A 15,596-nucleotide genomic window follows, 5' to 3' on the forward strand; every position below is an offset into this window, starting at 1 on the left:
GCTCCCCCGCGTAACCCGGGACCCCGCGCGCCCTGGGAGCCCGGTACCGCCCCGGGACCCCGCGCGCCCCTGGACCGCGACGCAGCTCCGGGACGTCGGCGCGCCCCGGGACCCGCGCGCTCTCAGAACCCCGGGCTTGGCCAACGGGGCTGCGCGCCTGGGGAGGGGCCCCGCCCCGCCCCAGAGGGTCCCCCCGCTTCCAGCAGACGGAGCCCCGCCCCAGAGGGACCCCCAGGTCCAGCAGGGACACCCAGCCCCGCCCCAGAGGGCTCCCAGCATCCCGCCGCTGGAGCCCCGCGCCCCAGAGGAGCCTCCGTGCCCAGCTGGGGGCTCCCCGCCCCGCCGAGGGGGCGCCGCCCAGGAGGGTCCCCGCGCCCCGCGGGCCCCGGCAGGATGCACGCCGCCCTGGCGGGGCCGCTGCTCGCCGCCCTCCTCGCCACCGCCCGCGCCCTCCCGCAGCCCCCGGACGGAGGACAGTGCCGGCCGCCCGGATCGGTGAGCGAGCGCCTGCCCGGCTACTCTCCCGGCCGCCCAGCCACTCCAACCCGTGGGGACGAGGGCTGGTGGTGGTGGGGCGAGGGGGGGGTCCCTGCCTTCCGCACCCGCCTCAGCCCACCCGCTCCATCTCCGCTCGCCGGGTGCCGCTGCCTCGGGCGCCCTTCCCCGGCTCCTGCCGCCCGGTTGCTGCCGCCCGGCTCCAGCTCCGTGCCGGGAGCCGAGATGGGGCGCTCCCTCTCCAGCTCCTTCTCCACACGCTGACGCTCTCGGGCTCTCCTCGACTTTCGGTCCTGGTCCTGCTTGGACGTTTCCTCCCTGTGCCCCTTTGACTCGCTTCTTTCTTCCTTTATCCTTGTCTCTACCCTTCTGCTTGCTCTCTGCCCACTTCTGACTCTGTTTCTACCATTCCTTGCCCTTCTCTGTTCTGACTTCCATCAGACCTGCCCTCTGTCCCATTCCCCCTCTGTCCCCCTCTCAGGCTGCCCTCTCCCCTGTCCTCCCACTCTAACCTAAGGCAAACTTTCTCCCTGGTGCTGGTTCCCTCCTCTCTCTACCTCTCCAGCCCAGGCCCCAGCACCCAATCTCCCAACTGCCCCCATTTCACAAAAAGGGGGAAGATTCCAGAGGAGAGGAAAAGGAAGTGCCAGGGCATGCTGGCCTAATATCTCCTTGGGGGTTGAATAATTATTGGTTCTCTTAATTTTCCTTCTCAACTAAGAATCCCTTGATTTCTCTCAGTCTCCTTCCCTCATAGTGTAAATGAATGCATTGAAAATAACACTTATTTGGAGGCCAGGGAACAGGAAAAGGTTTTGTAGGGTCCTCCCTCACTGCCGAGTTAGCAGGGAGTTAGTTGACCTTGGGCAAGGTGCACCTCCAGCGTCCTGATTTGTGAGGGAACGGGGAGGTCGGTGGCCAGCTGGGAGCTCAGAGCGAGTCGACCTCCAGTATGCCGGGATTCACGATTTTTGGTTGTTAGTAAAATAAGGTATTGTTCCCCCACCCACCCCGTCACATCATTTGTGCTGGAATCAGGCGGAAAAATTTTATGAGTTGACCTCGAGCTTGTAAGTGGTCAGTGGCCCGTCCAGGGGCTTCTCTGGTTGGAAAAAGACTTTGCCTGAGAGAAATGATAGTCTCTTTCTCGTGCCCCTTAAGCTCTGGTCCTATGCTAGATCTGGAGAAAGGAGCCCTATGTCCAGGCCCCTTCTCACCCCTACAAATGCTCCTCCTCAGAGCCTCGGTCATAGAAGACGACAGAGGTGGGGTTGGAGGCCAGGTACAGCGTTTTAGGGGAGGAGCCTGAAGCCCCAGAGGATGTACATTTCTTGGGACTAATTCCGGGGAATCTTCCCCCCCTGAACCAGGGCCCTGAGTCCGTATTTAACCTGCAGCTTTTCAAGCCCTTTCTCGTCTGTGGTGGAGCTAGTAGCCGGCCCCCCAGACCTGCCCTCCAACAAGAGCGTCGTGTCCACCCCGATGAATGGGAAGTAGCTGTTTAAATAGGTGTGCTATTTTTAATAGGTGTTCTGCTTTCAAAGTGCTCTTGGCGTGTATCTTCTAATGGCTGGATTTAAAAGTTCTATGACTTCCTCCCTTCTTGCCAGAGCAGGACTCTTGCTCCCCCCTCTCCCCCACCGTCCGCATGGAACACCACCGGTGAAGGTTTGGCTTGGCCGAGCTTGAATATTCTCGGGTTCTGTGGAGTCCGTCCCTGGCACTCGCAGGGCAAGCTAATCCTAATGAGAGTGTCCTTCATTGCCTACTGCCTCTGTGCCCGGCGCTGCTCTTAGGGCTTCCTTACATTTTTCATCCTCCCCTGAGGTGGCTGCTCTCACCCCCATTTCACAGGGGAAACTGAATCTGTGGGAAGCGGAACAGCGTGCTTAAGATCATCCAGCCACGACAGGGCAGAGGCAGGATTTGAATGAGGGTCCTTCAGCTTCCCAAGTCCTGGTTCCTGCCCCGACCCCACGTAGGCCTCTGCCTCCCACCCCCAGCCCCACCCGCCTCTCCCTGGGCTGCCCCCAGTCTCCCCTGATGCCTTCAGCCTCACTGCTGGCCTTCTCTCCACCCGCCTGCAGCAGACGGAGCTGAACTCCTTCCTGTGGACCATTCGGCGCGAGCCCCCGGCCTACCTGTTTGGCACCATCCACGTGCCGTACACCCGCGTGTGGGACTTCATCCCGGACAACTCCAAGGCAGCCTTCCAGGCCAGCGCCCGCGTCTACTTTGAGCTGGACCTGACAGACCCCTACACTGTCTCGGCGCTGGCCAGCTGCCAGCTTCTCCCGCACGGCGAGAACCTGCAGGACGTGCTGCCGCAGGACCTCTACTGGCGCCTGAAGCGCCACCTGGACTACGTGAAGCTGATGATGCCCTCGTGGATGACGCCAGCGCAGCGGGGCAAGGGGCTCTATGCCGACTACCTGTTCAACGCCATCGCGGGCAACTGGGAGCGCAAGAGGCCCGTGTGGGTGATGCTCATGGTGAACTCGCTCACGGAGACGGACGTGCGCTCCCGAGGCGTGCCTGTGCTGGATCTCTACCTGGCCCAGCAGGCCGAGAAGATGAAGAAGAGCACCGGGGCCGTGGAGCGGGTGGAGGAGCAGTGCCACCCGCTTAATGGTCTCAACTTCTCCCAGGTAGGCGCTTGTCTGAACCGGGCAGCCCCCTTTGTCCTCCTTTCCGATTGCCTTCCTCCTTCTGTAGCCGGCACCCTGGCCTTCTTCCAACGGCAGAGGCTCTTTCGGCCTGGGAGGCGGCTCTCTGGCTGCGTTAGTGGTGGGTTGGGGGCAAACTGGCATGTGCTAGAATTCGGGGTGAGAGTTGGGGTGTTTGCCTCTAGCTCAGTGGTGCTACCTGTTGGGGATAGGCACGCCCCACTTTCTGTGCTTGCCTGAGCGGAAAGAATTTTCCTGGGAGCATCAGAGTGAGGAAAACAAAAAGAGTGAGTTGCAAGTTTGTGTCCAGCTTCCCCGAGCCGGAGGCTGTCCCGAGGCTGCTATGTGGGCCCGGCTGGGCAGCAGCGTGTATGTACAGAGGATGCATAGAGGGAGTCGTGGTTCCTGCGGCTTTGGGGGCAGGGGAGGTGCTGTGGACCTGGTGTCGATGTGGCTCTGGCTGGCTGTTGAAGGCTAAGCACTGCTTAATTGCCCCGGCCTTGCATGGCTCTAGGCGACCCTCGGACTGCCTCCCTAGGCCTGGAGAAAGTCAACAAGGATAGTTTTGGGGTTAATAATTTCAGAGCAATGTGTTCACTTAAAGGTTGACAGTTCTGATTTCTGGACCTCAATAGAGGGGGCAGGGAGAAGGGAAGGGCTTCGGAGGTTTAAAGTCTCTGGCTACCCGAGGCCTGATCCAGCAAAATGTCATTAAAAGCCCCATCTCCATGGGCAGAGGTCACTTGCAACTCACTGGCCCCAAACTCAACTCTGAGACCCTGGGAACAATGAGTTCACATCTGTGCCTCGAGAACAGGCTGTCAATCTGGAGATGGGGGCTCCACGGCAGGGCTGGTGGCTCCTGCAAGGAGGCGCCAAAATGGCTTGGGCTGATGCCCTGGGTGAGGTGCGGCCCCCAAGACGTGCTTCTCCATTCAGGAGACAGCCTCATAAGTTGGCCAGGCTAGAAGCTCTACCACTGGTACCAGACCTGCTTGCCGCTCCCAGGATGTTGCAGACTCTTCCCCAGGGAAACAGCGGCAGAAACCGATCCCCCTTTGGAGATCTTCTGGCCTTTGTTTTTCCAGGGGAAATGCAATATCGTCCCCGGGGAGGTAAGAAGCCAGATTGATTTGCCGGCCAAATGAAAGGCGGGTTTGTCGGTTCTCCTGCTGGCTCTCCCATAATTGTGGAGTCCTTACCCAGAGGACCCTGGTGGCAGGAATATTGGGGCAGTTAGTCACGCCCCGCAGGGTTCTGACTCCGCCTGACTCCTTCTCCACGGGGGAAAATCCTGTGCATTCTCTGGCCCGGGCGCTGAATCCTCTGAACATACCGGCTTTCTCCCTCTGAAGTGACTTTTCCCTTGCCAGCCTCAGGAGCTGATATTATCTGTGTCGGGCTCCCCAGTGCTCACCGCCCATCTCATTTTGGAGGCAGGTTTGTGGGAGGCCTCTCTGTTCAGAGACCTCACGTCTGGCCTCGATATCTTTTTTAGGCCGGGGAGGTGGGGCATCCGACATCACCGTCTGCACCCTTTTTGTACCAACCACAGAGGAATCCGAGGAGAGCTGGAGGGAGTGCAGAAACCCTCTGGTCAGAGAGCCCCTGGCTTTAATCTGTCTCTCTTAAAACAACAAAACTATCTTTCTTTGGTGTCTGGAAGGAAACACTGCCGTTCAACCAAATGACGGCTTTGGTAGGTTGAAAACATTTGCTGGAAAGTGTGTGAAGTTATGTTTTAGGAAAAGTTCCTGAGAGCCATTTATCGGCCAGCAAGGAGCCCGCTGACAGTCTCCAAAGCCCATGTTTGAAGATCAAACGGACTCAAATCTCTCGTTTCAAAAATGGGCCCACCCCATCACCAGCCTGGGCCCGCTCTTAAAATTGTTCTCGGGTCTAGCTCCTCAAGAGGACTGCAGGAAGCAAGGCCGGAACAAAAGAAAACAGGACTCCTCTTGGTTCCCTAATCTGCACACCCTTCACCACCTGCCAGAGTGTCCGACCCCGCCAATTTGTCCTGTTATCATTTTGGAGCGAGGCGCTGAAATTTCTCCTCCATCCCTGTGGGCAGCTGTGGGCTAACTGGGAAGGGAGGGATTCCAGAGCTCGGGCAGATGGGGGTGTTTAGGGTCCTCAACCCCAAAGTCAGAAATGAGCAGCCTTCTCCGTAAAATTGTATGCGCGCGTGCACAGTTTGATATGAACATCTGTGATGCATTATTGTACCGAAATATCTGTTAAGTGCATCAGATTTTTATTTTTTCTTTCCTCTCAGCATTACTGTTATTGCAAAATATTTGGTGCGGGCAAACAATGAGAGAGGAAGGCGGGAAAAAGAAACCTTAAAAGAGAGAACCTTTTTGTTAAGAGCTGGGGTTTTAGTTTGAATTTTAGTATTTCTCAAATTTTTATATTTTCTTCTGGGCAGAAATACCACATTTTTCCTTGCTAAGTGGAGAAAAAATGTGTACATTTTAGGATTCCATGGGTGGGAGGAACCACTGAAAAAGTTTCTGGCCTCTGATTTCAGTATAAACTGAGAGTGCTGGACCCAACATCAACATGGGTTTGCAGTGTGACCTTGGGCAAGTCAGTTCCCTTCTCTCAGCCTGTTTTTTCCTGTCTGTGAGGTGAGATGCCAGGATTAGGTCATTATTCAAGCCCCTTCCAGTCCTGACATTCCACGGGACAGTTAAAATCAATTCCACCTGCCAGGCACCCTGCACACAGGAGGCATGCTTTTCCATTTTGTTGGATGCTCTCTCAGGTGAGCACTCAGAAAGGCTGGATGACTTGCCCAAGGTCACGTGGCTAATGAGGAACAGAGACCAGTCTACCTGGCCCTAAATGAAGCCTTCCTGCTTCCTGCCACCCCATGCCCACCACGTATTTCATGTCCTTCTGTGATTCTTCCTTCAGTCCTTTCTGCTGTTTCTTTTTCCCCTTTAGGGCTCAAGGGCTTAACATTTTACTTCTTGGAGCATTTCTACTTACAGAGAAAGTATTTTGTTTGGCTGTGGGGCTAGAGAGAGGATGGTGAAGGCCCTGGTGTGTTAGCTCCCATAGTGGTTGAGAGATAGCAGACTTGCTTCTAGGTTTCAGTCCCTGCTCTGGCTCTCAAGCCAACGACTCATGTATAACTTCGTGTTGCCATCTGTAAAATGGGGCAGTGGTGACCAGCCTTTCACAATCGAGCGGGTTTTGTGAGGCTATGAGAAGACACTGCTTGTGGGAGGTGATAGAGCATGTAAAATGACTACCTCGATGTAGGTCCTGTGCTTGGAAGACAGTTTGGGCGGGGCTCCAGGACAGAAGAGGAAGGCCACACGGGTAGCCTCATCTCTGTCTTGTTGGCACCTTCTCCATCAGCCATATCCACTGTCCATCCTTTGTAGAACAGAGCAACGCTGGAGTGGGGTGGTGGCAGCCCCTACCCTCGGGGACCTGGGGATGCCTGAGCCTTGAGTCCAGATCTTGTGACAGTCTTGGGACCTGCAGATTTCAATCGGCTCTGTCGGCTGCCTCCCGAGACTGGCACCGGCTGCCACTAACTAGCGGGGCTGATCAGGAGATGTCCTTCTCCCTCTAGGGGGCCTCAGTCGTCCCCGCCCGGAACAGTGGACGCACTGGAGGAGAATGCCTCCAAACCCCGTACTTCTCCAGGCATGATATAGCAAGGACCCTGCCATTCTGTACTTTGCCGTGTTGTAACAGACATGCCCACGTTACCCACCCAATGTGTATAAAGCCTGAGCACTTGGGCACGGCGGCCAAGGGCTTCCAAAATGTTTGTAAAATTCTTCAGCCCCCTCACTAGGAAGTTAGAAACCACAAAACTGTCATTGATTGAGCTCTGTCTCCACACAGGGCACTGCATTAAACCTCGTAAGTACATCCTCTCTAATCCTCACAGAGATGTGACAAGTCATATCATCATGTCTCTTTTACAGACGATAAATGGGGGCTGTGCTTACACAGCCAGGCGGGTGGACTCAGGATTCCAGCTCAGGTGTGTCTGATGCTAGAGCCCACGCTTTTCAGGCATCTGAAAGATGAGTTCATTTTTGTTTTTAGTAGTCAAATGGCATTATCTGGTGACCTGTGTGTGTGTGTGTGTGTGTGTGTGTGTGTGTGTGTGTTGGAGTTGGGGGAGATCATCATTTTTTTGCCAAAAAATGAAATAAAATACGATAGAGATCATTGAAAAGTGCCAAAATTGATTTTTCCCCTTGGCTTATAAATTGCATCTGAAGGTGATTCTAAAATAGGAGTTCCCAAAGACATTCTGGGCATGAGTTGCTTCCTTGGAAGGAGTCCCTAGCTTTCCAAGGGACCATTGTGAAGATGTGCCCCTAACACTGGCTAAGCCGGCACAGTTGAATAAAGAAGCATTTCCCTATAGTCAGAGTGCCTGTATTTATACCCTGAGGGGCCAGCACATATTATGAGGTGCTCAACAAATATTTGGGGAATGAATGAATGAATGAATGGTCAGAAACCATGATATGACCATCCCTGCTTCCCTTCTGCCATCCTGCACTACGGAATGAATGAATGGAGACCGTATAAGCCACAGTGAAGAACCTCCTCCTTGAACTTGAATAAGTCCGTGCATTCCTACAGGGACACAAAATGTTGAAATCATCAAGTGGGTAGTTCACTTACAAAGCAGGCTCTGGCCCTGACCTCATTCCTACCTTGCCGGTGACTTTGGGCTAGTCTTTTCCCTCTCTGGGCCTCGGTTGCTCCCTCTGTCCCTCAGCTGTTGGCTGGATAATTTCCAGGGTTGGCCCAGTTCTGACTCCTCTGGTGCTCATCTCTGGCCCCCTTATCTTGAAGGCCTGGGGCCACCCCGAGGTTTTGAGCCTGGGCGGCTCTGACAGTCTAATCTTCGGCAGGCCGCTGCTGATACCTAATTATCTGGAAGCCTTTTGGTTCCAGTGGGTGATCCAGCTGCCTCCCGCTGCCAGTCTGCGGAGCAGAGAGCCCAGCCTGCCATGGCACAGCCCCTGGACACCTGCCCAGCCTCAGATCCTCCCCTTCACTGGGGCTCCTCTCCCTCACTCCCTTCCTCACTCACTCAGCCAGAGCGCCTTCCTGTGCCAGGTCAGTGCAATGCTGAGGGCAGACCTGAGAATGGCCTAGTTTTTAGCTGCAGAGAGTTCGCTGGCCAGCCGGGGAGAGTGGGGATTATTAGTCCCATTTTACAGCCGTAGCAACTGAGGCATGGAGCACCTGTGCATTAGTCTCTCCCGTGTCCTGGTTCTCCACACCTCGAATGGAGACTCTCTTCTTCCTTTCTCTTCCTGTTGTATGTGCCCATCTCTCAGAACCTGTCTCTCATTTCCCATCCTCCAGGAATGGCCATTCTCAAGTCCTCCCACCCTCCCCGAGGCCCCACAGCAGCCACAGCAGCACCAATTCTGGTCCCTCGAGCACGCAGCGTTGGTCCCTACTCAGGGCCTCCCCAGAGTGAAGGCAACAGACACCTCTGCAAGGCTCCCAGGCCATGCTGAGCCCTCTTCTCCCCAAAAGTCCCCCAAAGAGTGTGAGCCCCTCAGTCAATGTTGGATCAGAACAAGCTGGTCTAGTCTGCACCGTGTGACTCCAAATCCTAGACTGAGAGACAAGGTCCCTCCCGGCTTGCCTCCACCCTGTGCTTCTGCAGCCCACCTCAGCCGCTGTGTCTCCCACTGGAGCGCTGTGGTTGGGAGCTGTTCAGCCAGTGTCTGTTGCATGGCAGGGAAGTCCCTCTGGGGACCCCCTAACACGGACCCCTAGGCATGCGTAGTCCCAGATTCTTTGTGTGCACAGAGAGCTCTTTGCAAAGAGCCCCTGCTGGCTCGGCAGGCTCTGTCCACTCTCTCTGACCTGGGTAACTCACACTTGAACATGGCATATATTTTCCCAACATATGGCGGGAGGAAAACAGACTCAGGAGCAGACACACAGGATGGCTTAGGTACCACCATCAAAGGAGAGTGAGGCCAGAAAGCCAGAGGTGACCCAGATGTCATGAAATACTCTAGTCTCAGAATCAGAAGCTCCCAGCGTGAAGTCTTCCACACTTGCACACACTCTCTGAGTCATATGCCAGGACCCGGCGGCTCAGGGAATCTAAGAATGGTGAAATCTTAGAACATTAGGCTCAGAGGCATTTTTTGACTCGAAGAATCTTCACATCATGAAATCCTAGCCTCTGAGCTTTGAAGAATTTTCAGCTCATAGACACAGACTTCTAAAATCTTAGTGCTGGAAGGGACCAGTCCCCAAGAATTCCAAGAAGCCCCATCGACAAACACACTGATCTCCTTCCCACAACCCGCCAGCCCGATCCCAGGCCACAGGGAGAAAGCCTGAGCGGGGAAGCACTCTGTGATGGAGATAAAAATGGGAGGGTGCCTTTGTTAATGGTTCCCTTTTGGACATCTCAAAGCCAGGAGGAGGTTGCCTGGTAATGCAGCTTTCCGAGGGAGGAAGCTGAAGAAGGCGAGGACAGCCATGGCCTGCCAGCCGGGCTGCCAACGTTCTTCCCCTGAGTTTGCTTCTAAGTAGTATCCACTTCACTCCCTTTTATCCCCCATCACTGGCTCTCTGTCCGCCTACTTAATCCGCAGGCAGCTGGTGGCCCAGCCTTCAGTTGTGCTCAGCGGCTGCCAAGCCGTCTCGCCGAGCAGATCCTCCAAGATCACAGGCTTTTAAATCTGTGCAGTATATCCGCTGGAACACAAAACTGTTGCCCCAAGCTTGGAAACGCTGTTGCTTTGCTGAGCCCCCTCCCTCTCCAGGAATTTCCTCCCTTTCTCTTCTAATTCTGAATCCTATGAGATTTCCAAGGCTCCGGTCAAAGCTGAGCCTCCTCCAGGAAGTCTTCCCAGAATGCTCCTAAAATAACCTGCTTGGGAAGACTCAGTCCAAAGCTTTCCCTAATGACCCAGCCACTTATGTTCTTTCCCTCTGTGGAAGTTTTTTTTTTTATGACATTTTATGATATTCTCTCAACACTTACAGATTTTACCTTATATTATAAATATTACCAAAGACAGTTTTTTATTTCCTAATAGACCCCGATTCAAAATCTAGCGCCGGCTATGCTCACAATTGATTACAAAATTAGACAGAATGTGCTCCAGTTTTAAAGTTGGGATTTTGTGGTGTACTCTGTGGTTGGGGTGTTGGCAGCTCTGGATGCTAAGAAGGGGCTGCCTCTTGGCCTCTGTGTTGCCAGAAAGCCCTCAGACCTGCTACCTGAGACAGCAGACGAGTTCAGTCCTGTCGCTGGCCCATTTGGTCAGGCCTTTGTGACACCTGTGCACCTCACTGGATTTCTCTCTGTCCATCCTGGAACACTTTGTTTTCCCTTCCTCATTTGTTACTTGCAAACAAAGGCCTCTTTTTCCCTCCTCTTTACTGCCCAGAGCGCACTTGAGCCTCTCCAGGCTCACCACCCTTTATTTTCATTTTAAAATGTTTAATTTTATCCCTTCCTGGCTACTTTGGTTCGGGGCCCCCGTGACGCCGATCTCTCCTAGTTCGTGCTCCCTCCCTCCCTCACACACAATCCTTGGTCACACCTCCACGCACGTGCTTCTGCTCTTCCCTCTACCTGAGAGCCCTTCCCAGTTTTATTGTTCGGCTGGCTCTGACTCCCAAAGTGGTAAGGATTCCTAAGGGCCGTCGCTTTAAAAGCCTGAACTCTTCCAATACCCCTTTATAGCCAGACTTTTATCCATGGTCATCAGATAACCTGTGGGCAGATGCCACCCGATTCCAACTCAGGCATTTGTGTTTAGGTGCAATGATGTAATTGGCCTTCAGCATTGTGGGTCTTTTTCTTTTATTTATTTATGTATTTTTTTAAATTGAGGTATAATTAACATAACATTCTGGTATACAACATACTAATTCAATATTTGCATATATTGTAAAATAGCATCGCGTCTTAAAAGGACCGATGGGTGTCATAGTCTGCTGACAGCCGGAATAACAAAATCCCATAGACTGAGCGGCTCAAACAACAGAAATTTACTTTCCAACAGTTCTGGAGGCTGGAAGTCTGAGATTGGAGTAGGAGAGTTGGAGAGAGCAAGAGAGAGGAAGAGAGAGAGATGAGTTCAAAGTAGGAAAGAGCTAGCATTCTGATGTCTCTTCTTATAAAGGCGGTAAGCCCGTCACGAGGACCCCACCTTCACGACGTCTTCTCAACCAAATTATCTCAGAAAATCTCCATCTCCAAATAGCATCACTGTGGCGGTTAGGACTTCAACATATGAATTGGGGTGAGGGGGACACATTTGGTCTTTATCAGTGGGTGAGTTGCACCCAGAGCCCCCCTGAATGCCTGAGTACCCTTGAAAAGAGCCAGGTCACAGGCCAGGCCTGTGCAAGTCAGAGCCCTGCGCCATCTCTGGATGACAGCCTGGGACCACAAGACAGGTGCAGGGTGTACAGTGGCACCTGCTGCTGGAGTCTGTCCCTTCCCTGACTCAGCAAGGTGGGGGAACCTGCCAGCTTGCAGATCAGCAAATACGCCCCTACCCTGAGTGCTGAGACCTTGTGTGTCACCTTTTATTCTTGGGGCTCACTCTTTTCTTCCCATCAGGTCAGGAAGAGCAGGGGGAAGTGTTAAAATTTACTTCTCCTTTGCTCTTAAATCTTTTGTATAAAAATCCCTCCCTGCCTCCCTCATTCAGAGGAACATCCTGGTCTGATTCTACCTTTAGAAATAAGACTTAGTCTTCATTTACACAGCAGTGGCACAGACTCCGCTCAGGAAGCCCCACCACTGCAAAGCCTCCAGGCATTGGCTCAGGACAGCCCAGGGCTCCTTCAGTGTCCAGGATCACTGCACTTCTTGGGAGTGTCAGTAACCTTGGACTAGTTACATGACCTTTCTGTGCCTCAGTCTTCTCCTCGGTCAACTTCATCCAACCCCCTGGAGGATTTCTTGACTGGTGTAAAGCACTGTCCTACAGCACCGGACACAAAACTCGCACTCAGGAAACACTAGCTCGTACTTACTATGGGAGTTTTAAATTAGCCTGAGAAATACTTTGTAGCTCCCACTTTGTGCCAGACATTGGGGTAAGTGCTGGAGATCGAAATGTGAGCAAGAACGATGATGTTTTTTCCCAGGGCTGCTTCCTTTCCGAGTGGGGAGGAGGTGTAGGGGGAGGAGGTTGGGGGTGGTGTGGGGGAGCACAGAAGGCGCACACTTCTCAGTCCTGGGAAGATCTGGGAAGGCTACCCGGAGGAAGCCTAGGTGAAGTCGAGATCTTAAGGAATAAAAAAAGTCAGCAGGCCAGTGCTGCAGGGCAGCTTGGCCCTTCCGCGTGGGCTGCGGCCAGAAGAGGCCGAATGAAACCGCCTGCCGGGGGCCTGCCCTCCTCGGCCGCAGCCCGCCGCCCCTTGGGGCCAAGCGCAGGATGGAGCCAAGCGGTCCGGGACCTGGGTCGCTTTGCCCAGGCCCTGCGGCCAGCTCTCGGGACTGGCTCACTCAAAGGTGCGGGGAGCGGGCAGGGCCGCGGTGGGTGGGTCCGGCGCCGTCCCGCGCGCCCCTCGGCCTGCCCGGCCACCGCAGCGGGTGGCACCAGCCGCATCTAGGGGCGAGCCGCGCCCACCAGGGGCCAGCCCTGCCGGGGAAGCCGCAGGGCAAAGATAAAAGGCGAGGCCTTTTTTCCTTCCGCTGCTTCAGTTTAAAGGACTTACCTGCTTCCTCCCTGTTACGGTTATTTAGTTTTCCTGGCCAGTATCATCTCCTGGGGACTTAATGCGCCTTCTAAGCTGTTCATCATTCAAGTCGCGGTCCCGTTTTAAAGTCCTTTTTGAAAAGGGAGATGCGGACAGAGAAAGCCTTTTGGAAATCTCTCTGGCTCAGCCTTCAGCCTTGGTTCACAGGGTTTCCATTTCTTGAACTGCTCAGCCTTGAGTTTGAGAGGAGACAAAAGTGTAATTGGCAGAGGTAATTCCAGTCATTTGCATCCCGCTTTGCAGTTTCCAGTCTTTGACCCGCTTTACCGCTCTTCCTCCCCGCCCCCACGAGGACACCTAGAGGGGCCTACTTCAGTTTCCTGCCTCTCCTTCCTTTTCGGACTCCCAGTGCCCCCCTCCCCCTGCGTCTCCAGCTGGGTGGCTGGAAGCATCTATTGGATTATGAGACATTTTCGAGCACCAGACCCGCTAGTGGGGCTGCGATGCATCTTGTGGAGCTGTGGCTTGGTCATGGGAACGGTAAACTGAGAACACTGCTGGACCTCAGTGGTAATAATACTTGGTCATTGTGCTTGACCTTGACTGGGATGTTTAGTTGACCCAGCACAGCATAACCCCCATGCCTAGGCCTGCCGGCAGTCTTGCAGGTGGTTTTATATTATTCTGCTCCCATCAGTGTAGTTTTGCCAGGAGGGTGGTGAGAAAAGAATGCAGGATTCTTGGTGGAGATCTTTCAGGTTGAAGAGGATCAGGGCCTGGAGGTGGGGGTGGCAGAGAGCCATGCGGGGAAGCACGTGGACTGTTAAGCAGGAGTGCCAGGGTGGGAACATGCAGAGGGCATGCAAAGAAAAGTGTTTCTACCCCTCCCCCTGTTAACTTGATTCTTCCTTTTCCTATCCAACTCCCAAGAGAGCGATTGTTATTTAGTGCCTGTTATGTGCTGGGCCTCCGTTGTATCACAGTAAATTCCTAAAACAGTCCTGAAAGGCAGGTATTATTTTCACCATTTTGAGGAAATTGAGGCTAAGTACTTTGTGCAAAATGGTGGAGCCAGGATTTGTACTTAGATCTTCTGGTACATTAAGAGAGACTGGACTGGAGTTGGAATTCCCACCCCACCACTTTGGCTGGACGGCTGGGGTATGTTTTCACATCTGAAAAAACGGGGTTCACGTAGTATATCCCCCCTGGTGTGTTGTGAAGAGTAAATGAGGTAATGCCTATAAACCACCTCGCTGAGCGCCTGGCACGCAGTATGAGGTGCCGAATGTTAACTGTGCTGGTTGAAGTCGTGGTCCTTTTAATTATTGTGATTGGCTCGTGTTCACACTGTCTTGAGGTGAAACCCAGTCCACAGGGAAGATGGGCCTTGATCCCTTAGGCTCTCGTGCCCTGAGCCACTGAGCGTTACCCAGAGCAGGGATGGGTGTGCTTGGCTGACCTGATGGGAACCGTGTGGCCCGACCACCCAGAGTGTGATCATTTTTTGCTGACCATCTGTGGTGTTTAATGTCTGACTGTATCCTTTCTGGTTTGGCTTCCCTGTGATCTCCCACTGCTCCCTGGAGTGAGGACACATCAAAAGGAGGGATTGAAAAATGGAGGCTGGAGACCCAGGCTCTGGGCCCAGCTCCGTCACGGGTTTGATCATGACCTGGGAAGAGCCCCTATCTAAGGGTCCTTTCCCTCCTCTGCAAAGATCAGTTGAATGTTAATAGCAGCAACTCCAAGTTGTGGGGAGAATCAAGGGATAAAATCTGGGAAGGACTTTATTAGCCCGCAAGTGCTCTGTGCTCTCAGTAGTACTTGGTGTGCAGGTGTTTTTCTTCCTCTCTTTCCCCCAGAGAGAATACAGGTTTCTCCTGCGATCCAGCAGTGGAGAGTTCCTATCATGTAAAGCAAAGAAGCAATCTTCGTTAATTTATATGGAAAAACTTGTGAGCACTCCCAGACCCAGAAAATAATCTCTCAAGCTTTTCTGATACCTTAGGACACATCTTGCTAATGGGTGCACAGAATCACCCGAGATCAAGCACAGATGCTCACAGACACGGTCCGAAGCTGTGATGGCTTGGTGCCAAGATGTGAGTGTGGTTCCAGGGAAGGAGCGGGCTGGGGCCCCTCCGTTGGCTGCTCTGAGTGCTCACTGTCCTTCTCTGATGGCTTGCTCGCTGCAAAACAAATACAGCGTGCTATTTTCACTTCCTGTCCTTTTTCATAAAGAAATTCTCTTCAGATTTCTTTCGGTTGGTGGAAACAGGCACAAATGTAGGTCTTCCATAAAAGAGAAGTGGCGTAAAGTGAATTTTCAAGTAGCAAGGGATACCTGTACCCTGTCAATGCGTAGCCAATAGGTTTAGTTATTATGCAGCTGTTCGTCCATTCACCATGCCTTCATTGGTTTGTTGGACAAGCACTCCTGGGAGCGACGCTGTGCCAGGCTCAGGTCGAGGCTCTGGGGTTCGGCGATGACTCTGGGGCTGGAGGGGAAGTCGCGGTTGAGGAGACAGGAGGAGAGAGGTGCCGGGGGTGGGCCTGACGCCTTCCTTCACCTGCACTGCCCGATCTCATCCTCATAACCGTCTCCCAGGCAGCTACTGTTTCTCAGCCCCATTTTGCAGGGGAGAAGACTGAGACACAGATGGCTTAATTCATTTACCCGAGGTGACACAGCCAATGGACGGAGGATCTAGAATTTAAACCAGAAGTCTGGCAGCAGAG

At 53.6% G+C, this 15,596-nt stretch overlaps 1 protein-coding gene across 1 annotated transcript in view; it reads left to right on the plus strand.

Annotated features, from left to right (window-relative positions):
* The first annotated feature begins 393 nt into the window (after positions 1–393).
* Positions 394–15,596, plus strand: part of TRABD2B (TraB domain containing 2B) — a 202,463-nt gene continuing 187,260 nt past the window's right edge. Inside the window, exons 1-2 of the mRNA XM_028106891.2 lie at positions 394–495; positions 2,583–3,143. Of these exons, the coding sequence (XP_027962692.1) occupies positions 394–495; positions 2,583–3,143 (663 nt within the window). The remainder of the gene's footprint in view (positions 496–2,582; positions 3,144–15,596) is intronic.

Source organism: Eumetopias jubatus, unplaced genomic scaffold (assembly GCF_037043125.1).
Source record: "Eumetopias jubatus isolate StellerSeaLion01/CBP00866 unplaced genomic scaffold, mEumJub1_p1.0 scaffold_4, whole genome shotgun sequence".
NCBI lineage: Eukaryota > Metazoa > Chordata > Mammalia > Carnivora > Otariidae > Eumetopias > Eumetopias jubatus.